At 35.7% G+C, this 13336-nt stretch overlaps 1 protein-coding gene across 1 annotated transcript in view; it reads right to left on the bottom strand.

The window, feature by feature from the left end:
• Positions 1-11386, bottom strand: part of LOC149806507 (uncharacterized) — a 48212-nt gene extending 36826 nt beyond the window's left edge. Inside the window, exon 1 of the mRNA XM_089954043.1 lies at positions 10866-11386. Coding sequence (XP_089810169.1) covers positions 10866-10928 — 63 coding nt within the window. The 5' untranslated portion in view covers positions 10929-11386. The remainder of the gene's footprint in view (positions 1-10865) is intronic.
• Positions 11387-13336: the final 1950 nt, after the last annotated feature.

Genomic DNA, 13336 nt, shown 5'->3' with positions numbered 1-13336 from the left:
TGAGGTTAATTCTGATTGGTTGCTCATGAATTGCAAGAGTAGGAGCATGCGCTTCTAAGAAAAGTTCGAAGTGTAAATGTTAATAAGGGTACAGGGATATTTGTTTAACTTTGATAAAACAACATTATAAGCTGTTTCGCTGCTTCCACTGATACAGGAACAATGAAAACGAGCAACGAAAACAATTTTAAAACGGATGGAACATGCGTTTTGCCGTACAGAAAGTAGGTCATTTCTGTTAAGAAATGACGTGTTCTTTTAAATAGAGTCAATGTAGCGTTTGTTGGTTGTTTGCTTAAGGTACAGACTGATAAGTGCCATATTCGATGATTCAGTCTTTGTCTTCATGTATATCACAATTTTAATTGAAACGAGATATGTGTTCAAGGAAAACGGATGCCCCATCACAGTACCTGAAATGTACCTAAACACAAACCTATTAAACGGTTGACTGTTGTACGGAAGGACAAGAATAATACAAATATTACCCATACTCATGGGCGCCCGCACAGGGGTTCGTTTCTTTACTTAGTTTATCTACATGTACAGTATAATAATACCACAGGGGCTCGTATCGTTGCTTACAATTTAACTGTCAGTCATATATGTACAGTATAATAATACCACAGGGGCTCGTATCGTTGCATACAATTTAACTGTCAATCATACATGTACAGTATAATAATACCATGGGCTTGTATTGTTGCTTACAATTTAACTATCAGTTAAAGAGGGACTATGTCAAAATACTTCAGGGACTCGTATCGTTGCTTACAATTTAACTATCAGTCATGCATGTACTATATAATAATAGTATAGTTAAATTGTAAGCAACTATATGAGCCCCCGATTTCACCTCTAAACAATATTTTGGTCTACATCCGTAAAACTTAATAGCTGGCCACTACATGTTTGTTCCCCCACCACAGAAAATAATTATGTGGGCTCCCCTGCAAGTCATGCTGGGGCACATAATGTAGAGGAGCAATGTATTACCTTATTACCATTTTACCATCATAAGTTTTCCGGTCGAACATACCCCGGTACCTTTTCACTACCTGTTTTTCCGTAGTTCCGTCAGTAAGGAATGTGCAGCAGTTCCCATGTTATTTCTTGTTATGAATTAAATAATATTAAGAGCATGAATGCATTCAATTAAAAAAAAATATTTTTGACTTTGTGTGAATACATGAAGGAATAATGCAAATTAGTTATATGGACTGATATGTCGTCTGATCAACTGCAAGCATTATTTGTTCAGCAAAAATTACCAGAGTCTCGCAAATAACACAATATGCCAACTGTCTGTTTGTGGGTCATATTAAGCTTGATACTGACTGTTGAATCCTGAAATCATCCATCTGCATCATGATGTGGGAGCCCTATAGTTATTTTGTTCACCTCGCTGCCCGTTCACACTTCATGTATCCACCAAAGCTCTGCATACGATACACATAACAAGATGGCATCTGTTTGTGATTTCCCTTTATATGTAGAATGTTTCATCTGTATGGGAGTTACTGCCTTTTTATTTTAAATTTCCACTACATATGACCAATATAATCGGCATGGTTCAGGAACCATTCTTCATATTTTGATGCAATTTGGTGCGTAGATTATAACACAGACCTAGATGTACCTTTTATGGGTTTTGCCTCAGTGCCATTAGGGACAGGACCCTGGCCCTAGATAATAATAAAGTCATATAAACGAAGGTTGAGGTGTCACTTGTAAATGGCATAGGTCACGAAACCTGATGTAATTTAATTTGAACATCTAACAGATACATGTGTGCTTTCCTTGACAATTAACTTGGTATTTTCACATGAGATATTGTTTTTAACCTAGCAATAAAGAGACAACGCCAATATGGATGACAACTCACATGGTATTTTTACTTGTGTGTGTGTTTTAGATTTAGATTTTTAATGTAGCTTTAACAATTTTTCAGTCTTATTGCTACAATGTCTGCATTGTGACAGTTTATAGTGATGTCTAGCACTGGTGCATCATGCCACAAACACGTAGCATGATGTCCCACCCAGTCACATTATCCTGACACCAGGCTGACCAGTCCTAACACTAATCTCTTAATGCTGAGCGCCAAGTGAAGCAGCTGTTAGTACCATTTTTGTAAGTTTTTGGTACGACTTGGCTGGGACCGAACCCACGACCTCCCACATCCGAGGCAGACTCTCTAACCACTAGGCCACCAGAGCCATCGGGTGTTACTTGTAGTCTAACACATCTCGATAGCCATTCAACATATCGTGATGCAACCTAATAACTTCAATGTTTCATAGACCAGCATATGCCTTTCATCATTTTTTGTTGATTTTACCCTACCTACTTGATAACGTTTTGTGACACTTAAATCATTTTGTTTGGTTTTTTTTGTTTGTTTTTTGGTATTATATCAAGGACAAAATTACAGAATAAAACGCGATTTATTTGTACAAAACTATTAAAATTACAGAATAAAATGGGATTTAATTGTACAAAACAATTAAAATTACAGAATAAAATGGGATTTAATTGTACAAAACTATTAAAATTACAGAATAAAATGGGATTTCATTGTACAAGACAATTAAAATTACAGAATAAAATGGGATTTAATTGTATAAAACTATTAAAATTACAGAATAAAATGGGATTTAATTGTACAAAACTATTAAAATGGCTGACTAAATACTGTGAATTAAAGCTAATAATTACTCAAGCACTGCATAGCTCCTGGATTACAAAGGATAATTAAATAAAACAATTGTTGGTTGTTGTTGTTGTGGGGTTAAACGCCATTTTTCAGCACACGATAGGCTATACATGGCGGCCAGTATTAATGGTGGAGGAAGAACCCAGGAAAACCTCGGAAAGAACCACCGACCCTCGAGAAGCTACTGGCAAGCTTTCTCACATACCCACATTGGCTGAATCTTAGACTTGAACCGCCGCAGACAGAGGTGAGATGGCAGTGATCCGTAACGAAGAGCGCTTTAGACCACTCGGCCACTCGGGGCCCCAACAATTGTTGGTATAGTATCTTTATTAAATGTATTGGGAAAATAAACGATATAGCAGATCTAGTGATGAGTACATACAAAAACTATGGGAGCTCAGTGTGGCCGAGTGGTCTAAAGCTCTGTTACAGATCACTGCCATCTCACCTGTCTGTGTGGGTTCGAATCTTGGATTCAGCCAATCTTGGGAAAAAAACGATATAGCAGATCTTGTGATGAGTACATACAAAAACTATAGGAGCCCTGAGTGGCTGAGTGGTCTAAAGTGCTCTCTGTTACAGATCACTGTCATCTCACCCCTGTGTGTGTGGGTTCAAGTCTCGGATTCAGCCAATGTGGATATGTGAGAAAGCTTGCCAGTAGCTTCTCATGGGTACGTGGTTCTTTCAGGGGTTTTCCTGGGTTCTTCCTCAACCATTAATGCTGATATATTAATGTGAAAGCAACTTCTGTGTCTGATTCAAACTTCATGAATAAAAAAAATAAAATTTTACTGCATTTTCATTCTGTTAATTACATTTTTTTTCAACTATTCAAAAGGAACACAGGAGTACTTTGTGAAATATATTTCATACATGTAGCTAATTGCTGAAAACAATTAACAGCTAAGTCCTGCCTTCTCAAAGCCCATTATTATCATATGCAATCATAAGTTATTTGTTGAGATAATCCAATTTGCATGAAATGGCTACTGGCAAATGTTTCAGGTTGATAGAAACCTTATATGCAAATATATCTTCAACATCCTCCCACTAATTTAATTCCACAATCACCTTGGTCATGACAGATGAAATTGTCATTTGCAACATATCTATTTCTTTAGATGGGCATATTAACAACTCTACACAATGTGTAAATTATGTTATTATTCTTGCAAAACTCCAAAATGTAAGTTTAGATATAGTTTTCATCTAACTTGACTGACAAGGCATTCCATGAAATCTGATGTCTCACACAAGACCATTTTTAAGGAAACTTTGTGGGTAATTCCATGAAATCTGATGTCTCACACAAGACCATTTTTAAGGAAACTCTGAAGGTGATCGCTGATTTCTCTAACATGGTTCATACAACTATAGCAGGTTGATTTTCAGGGACATCTCAACAAGTTTTTAAGGACTTCCAAAGTTTTCCAGTAGTATTTTCTTTTTAAAGAAACTGAACTTTCCCCATGTGTTACTTTTTATCCTTGCATACCGCATAAAAAAGTACAAAGGTAGAAGGAAAAAAAGCCACAATTATCTAGCATGCACTTGAGCAATGCAACTACTACATCATTGATCCACCTAACTTTTATCCCAATTTATTTATTCCTTATTTTTCAAATATATGTATATAAAAAAAATTCTAAATTTTATGACTGACATATCCACTATCAACATTTTGTATTCCTCAGATAAGTTAAAGTTAAAAAGAAATTCAAGGACATATCAAGGATAAAACAAACAATGACCGAGGTTTGACCACCTCATATTAAATGGGTCCTTTGTAAGTCATTCACTCGCAAAATTTGGTTCACATATGTGGCGAAGATCTAAAGTTAGTGCACAGAAACAATTTTATATTGTTGAAAAACAGTGACAGTTCATCTTTAGGCACCCAAAGCAATATTGCTTTTTGTTTCCTAATGGAAACTCTATTGCGAAGTTTGATGAATGTGTGTAAACCGGAAATCTTTAGTTACTGTGTTGAATAGAAACTGTTAAAGGGCAGACTGACCGGCTTACAATAATATACACACACACCACGTGTATAAAAATATAAAACTTCTCGAAAACTAAAATTACACATCAAAATCATAACCTTGAGAGCATTGAACATTTTTGTTTATCCATCTAATGCGTGGATGAAAAGCTTTCTTGTGAAATATAATTTGATATTTAAAAAGCAAGCAGTTTATAAATGAATTATTTTATAAAACAAATGATAGGACGCGATTTGCGACATTCCTTTTTGAAAGAATTTACTTCTATTTAGCGATGTATACAAGCTTCCATGACAATTCACTTCAGTGAACATTTTCAAGTGAAGATTCATTCATCCAGTATGCAAATATATGCCTGAAAAATGAAAGTCAGATTCGAAACCCATCCATGATTCTGACTAATAGAATGATAGCCCTAACATCACATAATACTGCCAAGTTCGTCCTGAGGCCGCAGCTAACATTTAATTTAAAAGAGGCCTCTGATGTACAAAAATGTTGTCAGTAGAAGTGGTGTTTGTGGGAAACTGTCTCAGTTGAAAACAGTGCCATTATGCATATCATATGATACAGCAAAAAAAAAAAAGATCAATAGACAGTGTTACACTATATTGGTGTTGTTGTTAGTATCATCCTGTCTGCTAGAAAAGTAACTCCACTATCTTGTTATCTACTTACACAGACAAGTGATTTCAAGAATTGTCAGCGAGACAGCCTATTTCAGCTGTATGTAATAGTGTCTGTTTGATTTTGCCGCTGTTACACTGTGGTTTTTGTGTCCTTTGATTCCCTGGACATTTTCAAACGATGTGATCATCATTCTTACCATATCATATAATAACCATATCATATAATATATCAGGTCTTAAAGCGCATGTCTGACAGGAAACGTTCCATTGCACATCGTGGTTAGCAAGTTAAAAGGAATGTCTTTAGTGTATGAAGAAATGGGAAATGTGACCTACATTCTCTTGGAGGAGTGTCTGGGCTAAGTCAAATATTATTTATGTCAATTACGCCTATCATTTAATTTGAATGGAGGTCACGAGAATATCATGTTAGACTAGCAGTACATTTGTTCCATAGATGTATGATGCATGCCCTAATTTTTGATTGGCTCTATAAAATGAGAAAGTCAGATCATGACGGTTAAGTTATTGTATAATATAATGAATTAAATTGTTCGAGAATCTCAAAGTGATATAGATATTGTTGATTTGGTGCACATATAGAGACTACAGAAGTGAATACAAGCACCAAGAATGTTATTCTACAGGTTATGCCAGCTGTGTGTGTGTGTGTGTGTGTGTTTGAGAGAGAGAGAGAGAGAGAGAGAGAGCGTTACTTATTTACAATTGTTATTTGGACTAGCAGAGTGTTAAACATTTATTTGCAAAAGTCAATACCTATCGGATCATGTGATTTTATTCCAGGACTTGAATATTGAAAGAATTATGTTGGATTGTGTGAAACTTTCATGAATGTTAGTGATATTTTGCTTTCGCAAGATTACCTAGAGGTCAAATCTTTTGGATTTAAAACTGTTATTCTTCAGTTGTGCAAGCGCTTCAGCACATAAACACATTAGTAACAACATTCTGAATACTTCTATACTGTTGTCGGATTTGTTGGAAATCGATAGAACAATTTGGTTTTTTCTAGAAATTCGTATACTGTAACTTATTTTAATTCTTTAACTTTGTTTGTATTCTCTATTTTAAGGAATAAATTTATAGTTTAGAAAACTGAATGTTTGTTTGTTGTTGTTTGTTTGTTTTTTGTTTTTTTTGTTGTTGTTTTTACCTTGTCTTGTTATTTAAGTCTCTATACAAAACAGGATTAATGGGAGCACGTATCGAAATTTGAGTTCCACTTGAATATCTTCAGGTTTTGAAAATCATTTAAATATTTTCAAAATTTTAAGTTTAGATATTTTAGAAGATTGTGTTTAGAAGTTTGAATTTTGTTGTTTGAAATGTTAGTAGTCTCATGCATTTTGATTTCATACCTGGGAAATTAATAGTAAAACCAACACACTTTCACCACGACATCCAAAGTAGATAACTGCATTGTAGATCCTACCCAAAAGAGAGATAGAGTTAGGCAAAAAGAAAAGTTAAATTTATTGACAACGAGGAAATTAAAGTCCGTACAGTATAAGCAGGTCTACAAGCAAATGATAGTGACAGCAAATGCATTATTTTGATTGTACATGGATGTTTGGATGAAAACAGGCAAGAAGGTTCAAGAATTCAAGATCTAGAATTGTATCAGTAGTGATAGTAGAACATACCTTGATGAGAAAGGATTTAAATTTTAGAGACGGCAGCTAGTACAGCTGATGATTATTTTTTATTTACAAGGTTCCGTTTGTAAATAAATCTTTCTTTCAGTAGGTTCTTGTTAAGAGATATTACAAATCTCAAACTGGTATAACGGTGAAGAATCAAATATCTGATAGGAAGGATCAGAAATTCTTATCTCTTCCCACGTGCATTTATTGTACGGAGAAAAGGGCGCATTATTTCTGATTGTTTTGTGATAGGATGGAATACAGGCAACATAATCCTAACGAAGTAGTTGCAAATGCACTTGTTTTAAGAGGTCAAGGTCACAGTCGTGCAATGAAAGAGATACTTGCTTGGGAGCTAGCTTACCCGTCTGATTTTATTACGGATATGTACGAACCATTCAAGGGTTGAGTATCACTTGTTGGTGATTTAGATAAGACTACTCCTAGTAAGATTTTGAGAGATACAGGAGCTTCTCTGAGTTTATTAAAAATACCTCGCCCTTTTCTGAGAAGTTTTCTTCTAGTGATAATGCTCTAACACAGGGAGTATATTATGGTTGTGTTAATGTTCCTCTCCTCTGTGTAATGTGTCATCAGACTTAGTTTTGGGATCGGGTGATTAATAATTGAGCCCAAAGCTCTTTGCCCAGTAGTGGTGTTTAATTGTTACAAGGTGATGGCCAAGCTGATAATAAGGTTGTAGTTAATACGCTTGTAACTGACAAACCAAGTATAGATCGAACACTTGATCCTATCGAAGTAGACATCACTATTTGATATCAAGCTTGCGCTGTTACTAGAGCTATGGAGAATGTTGTTGTCGAACAGGATGTTATTCCTTTAGTGGACACCGTTTGGGGTTGTTGTCGAACAGGATGTTATTCCTTTAATGGACACCGTTTGAGGTCAGATTTGAAATGAGGTCACTTTTGCTCCTAGTTTAAATCAATCAGGAAGTATTGATCCTTTGGCTAAACATTCTCTTAAATCTGGTCAGGGTGGGAAAATACAATCACTTGCTGTCTTAAATGAAGAAGATCCAGAAATATGTTTATTTCAGAGGGTTATTAGTCAAAGAGATGCAACATAAAGAACTTGTTACTTCTTCAAAAATGAGGTCCTTATGAGGAAATGAAAGCAACCTGATCTACCCGCTGGTGTTGAGTGGTCAGTAAACTATCAAATTGTTGTTCCTAAATTATATCGACCGGGAATTCGTAGTCTAGCCCAGGAAACGCCGCTGTCTGGTCATTTAGGAGTCAAAAAGACGTAGTCCAAGATTTTCAATCATCGTTACTGTCCTAAACTTAAATGTGATATTTCTAAATTTTGTACATCTTGTCGTACCTGTCAAATAGTAGGAAAATTCAATAAGAAGATACCCAAAGCTCATCTTTCACCTATTCCTGCGTTTAATGAAACATTTAGTAGAGTAGTGGTAGACTGTGTCAGCCCTTTGTCTAAGACTAAGTTAGGCAACCAATGCTTGCTGATAATTGTGTGCTTCCACAACTTTTCTAGAAACTATTCCTTTAAGGACCATTAAAACTGAGACCTTAGTAGACGCTGTGGTAAACCTTTCTTTTACACATTTTGGTCTTCAAAGATATTATTCAGGAAAGGTTACAGATAACGACGTTCATTTGCTGTTGTTTCCTGCTGCGAAATCTGTTTGAGCTTCTTTTCAGAGTTTGTATTTTGTTCCCTATAAAGTTAGAAAGAAAGTGAGCGACTTCACAAATAGTATCCACACTACTCCTGGGTGGCACGATAGGAATAAATCAATAAATAAGAAATATATAAATAAAAATAACAATAAATAGAAAAAAGATATATATAATCGAAAACTAACTGAAAATCATTAGCTAAGCCCGTAATATGAAACTGAACCAAAGTTTGTGGAATATGCAATATATGTCACGATGGATGTTCTGCTTACCAAAACGAGTCCCTCTACAGCATCCACTGTATCATGTGTAACAGTATGTATACATTAAGCTTAATGCAAAAATGTAACATATTTCAGTAGAATGTGAAAATATGAGACAGTGACATTATTTTCTTGTACGACTGTGGTAGATGCATTCGATCACCATCACATGAACAGTTCTTAAAAAAATGAACTTAAATTACAACATTTAACCAGTCATTAAAGCGTAAAATTTTGGACATAGTGACCCACGCGACATCTTCGTTAGCCAAGGTTCCGATGTGTTAAGCCTATCTACACCTTGGCGGATCATTTACATATTTTGGTGCTTCAGGTCTGTGAATTTCATTCGATACGGCGGCAAGCCAACACATCCAATCAAAATCGGGTTGTTCAAATTTGAACACTATCTAACCAAGATCAAGACAACTAGAATGGACTAATAAATAGGCAATGTCCACTGCTAGCATGTGTTTGTACAAATACATCCTTTCCCTCAAATACATATGTAATGACTTCTCTCTGGTCTATAGTCATACTTTTAATGGTAAGCTTACAAAGTATCCTTTTGGAGTAAACTGCGTCCACTGTTTTTTTCGGTCGACACCTCTGTTACACGCTATTAGTGGGCATTACATACTTAGGGAGACAACTCGTGGAATCCAATAGATGTCGCTAGGACAAAGCTCTGAAATATCTGACCGATCCGCCAAAGTGAAGATAGGGTTAACATATCGGAACCTTGGCTAGCAAAGATGACTACGCGAGGGTGTCCAAGCCCCCCCCCCCCCCCCCCCCCCCCCGATTCATGAATCCATATATAACACTGTATAAGCATTGGAAAATAACGGAGCTGAAACGCTGTCAATCAGTAATGAACAAATAATGTACACAGCTAGCCACCTAATTATTTACCCTCTTCAAATTATTTTCTAGGACAAAGGAACAAAGAATGGTTCAAATGCAGTTAGGCTGTACGTGTGCAAATACTTTATATATGCGGACGACGACTCACAATAATTCTTCTCTATTGCATTAGCTAGCTAAATGTGTACAAGAAAATTGAAAATTTATTAACATATGATTAGGTCATCTATATATGCATACAAACATTCACGTCAAATTTATGTTATCTGCTTCAATGAGGTTAGAGCTAACCAATAATTCTACTAAAAAGTATAACTTCCAAACTTATTAAATTCTGATAAAAGTTGTAACCTACAAAAAAGTATTTTAAAAAATCTATAAACAAAATGTCAAACCTACAAAAAGATAACAATTTATACTAAAAATTGTAGTTTCTAAAAAGATAACAATTTTACTAATAAGCTTAACGTCCAATAATATATAAATAAAAAAATGCTGTACAAAAGTGGAACAATTGTTACAACAGTGCACAATACTCTAGCCAGATCATACCAACTATTAGTTGTATTATCTCAAGTAATTTTAGCTTAACATAGGCCGATAAATCAGCCCTTCTTCACCCGTGGTGATATTGAGAACAGCATCTTCCATCAGTGCCTAAACAGATTTGTGGGGTTGATTTATCGGACTAAGCCTAACAGTGCTAAAGTGTTTGTTGTCAGAAATGTATTTTGTAAAATGAAAATATATTGCAATGGTCTGAAAATCTAATCAGTTCATATACATATGCATGTAATATACATATGCATGTAAAGATGCTAGCAAATTTACGTGGCATATGCTTAGTACACTTTTCCCACTGATAAGGTACCGTTTGTCACTGATGGGTTGGGCATGGCCTAATCAAAATGACCATGCTACGGGGGGGGGGGGGGGAATACATTAATGTCAATATATACTCTCTCTCTCTCTCTCTTAAATAAAAGATAAAAATCAGAAAATGCAGTTATATGCGATTCAAACTCTTTCGAAGTCGAAAAACTGCCGTACCTGTTTGACAGGATGAAGAATGCCGCGTCGCTGTGAGTTTTCACTGTCCATTTTTGCGGACATTGATCTTTGCAGAAACTGCTACTTCCCTCAGGAAAATGATTCTTTTCAGAGAGTCTTTCAGCAAATAAAGCTAAATCTGTCCAGAAATTTTAACAGAACCAAAACCAAAACCAAAACATAAACTTGGTGGTATATCCCTTGTACAGTCTCTCATGCAGGCATATTTGTTTAAGGTGAGCTTTCATGTTGATTTCGCAGCAAAGTTTGTGATCATTTAAACTCATCATGACTGATTTAGAAAATTATCTTGTTCGTAAAATCTAAGAAAACTATATCACAGTCGTTGAAATTGGTGTAGCTATCACTGCTGTCCTTTTTCTAGACGAAACAATAAACCGAATATCCGTCGTAGTGTAGAAAATATTGGGTCCTGATACAGTTTATATCTCAATATCTTTGCAGGTACTATACTTAACAACAAGTCAACATTACTTTCCTTTTGTAACGTTTGGCAACTGTCAATCAGCACATCCAATCAAATACGCCAAACCATTCCTGTGGATAGCAGCTTGGTATATCACATATCTGAGGTTATTTCTGATTGGTTGCTCATGAATTGCAAGAGTAGGTAGCATGCGCGTCTAAGAAGTTCAAAGTGTAAAAGTTAATAAGGGTACAGTGATATTTGTTTAACTTTGATAAAAGAACATAATAAGTTGTTTCGCTGCTCCCACTGATACAGGAAATACGTGCAAAACGTAAAAATGAAAACAGCAGCGAAAACAATTTTAAAACGGATGGAACATGCGTTTTGCCGTAAATGACTTGATCAGATTCAAGAAAGAAAACAGAAAGTAGGTCATTTCTGTTAAGAAATGACGTGTTCTTTTAAATAGAGTCAATGTAGCGTTTGTTGGTTGTTTGCTTAAGGTACAGACTGATAAGTGCCATATTCGATGATTCAGTCTTTGTCTTCATGTATATCACAATTTTAATTGAAACGAGATATGTGTTCAAGGAAAACGGATGCCCCATCACAGTACCTGAAATGTACCTAAACACAAACCTACTAAACAGTTGACTGTTGTACCGAAGGACAAGAATAATGAAAATATTACCCATACTCATTGGCGCCCGCACAGGGGATCGTTTCTTTTCTTACAGTTTATCTACATGTACAGTATAATAATACCACAGGGGCTCGTATCGTTGCTTACAATTTAACTATCAGTCATACATGTACAGTATAATAATACCACAGGGGCTTGTATCGTTGCTTACAATTTAACTATCAGTCATACATGTACAGTATAATAATACCACAGGGGCTCGTATCGTTGCTTACAATTTAACTATCAGTCATACATGTACAGTATAATAATACCACAGGGGCTCGTATCGTTGCTTACAATTTAATTGTCAGTCATACATGTACAGTATAATAATACCACAGGGGCTTGTATCGTTGCTTACAATTTAACTATCAGTTAAAGATGGACTATGTCAAAATACTTCAGGGACTCGTATCATTGCTTACAATTTAACTATCAGTCATGCATGTACTATATAATAATAGTATAGTTAAATTGTAAGCAACTACACGAGCCCCCGATTTCACTTCTAAACAATATTTTGGTCTACATCCGTAAAACTTAATAGCTGGCCACTACATGTTTGCTCCCCCACCACAGAAAATAATTATGTGGGCTCCCCTGCAAGTCATGCTGGGGCACATAATGTAGAGGTGCGATGTATTACCTTATTACCATTTTACCATCGTTAAGTTTTCCGGCTGAACGTACCCCAGTACCTTTTCACTACCTGTTTTCCCACAGTTCCGTCAGTAAGGAATGTGCAGCAGTTCCCATGTTATTTCTTGTTACGAATTAAATAATATTAAGAGCATGAATGCATTCAATTAAAAAAAAATATTGTTGACTTTGTGTGAATACATGAAGGAATAATGCAAATTAGTTATATGGACTGATATGTCGTCTGATCAACTGCAAGCATTATTTGTTCAGCAAAAATTACCTGAGTCTCGCAAATAACACAATATGCCAACTGTCTTTTTGTGGGTCATATTAAGCTTGATACTGACCGTTGAATCCTGAAATCATCCATCTGCATCATGATGTGGGAGCCCTATAGTTATTTTGTTCACCTCGCTGCCCGTTTACACTTCATGTATCCACCAAAGCTCTGCATACGATACACATAACAAGATGGCATCTGTTTGTGAATTTCCCTTTACATGTAGAATGTTTCATCTGTATGGGAGTTACTGCCTTTTTATTTTAAATTTCCACTACATATGACCAATATAATCGGCATGGTTCAGTAACCATTCTTCATATTTTGATGCAATTTGGTGCGTTGATTATAACACAGACCTAGATGTACCTTTTATGGGTTTTGCCTCAGTGCCATTAGGGACAGGACCCTGGCCCTAGATAACATTAAAGTCA

This window comes from Sinohyriopsis cumingii, chromosome 1 (genome assembly GCF_028554795.1).
Source record: "Sinohyriopsis cumingii isolate HCF-2022 chromosome 1, ASM2855479v2, whole genome shotgun sequence".
Lineage (NCBI taxonomy): Eukaryota > Metazoa > Mollusca > Bivalvia > Unionida > Unionidae > Sinohyriopsis > Sinohyriopsis cumingii.
The sequence above is the reverse complement of the archived record's forward strand: the minus strand, read 5'-3'. Positions and strand labels throughout refer to the sequence as shown.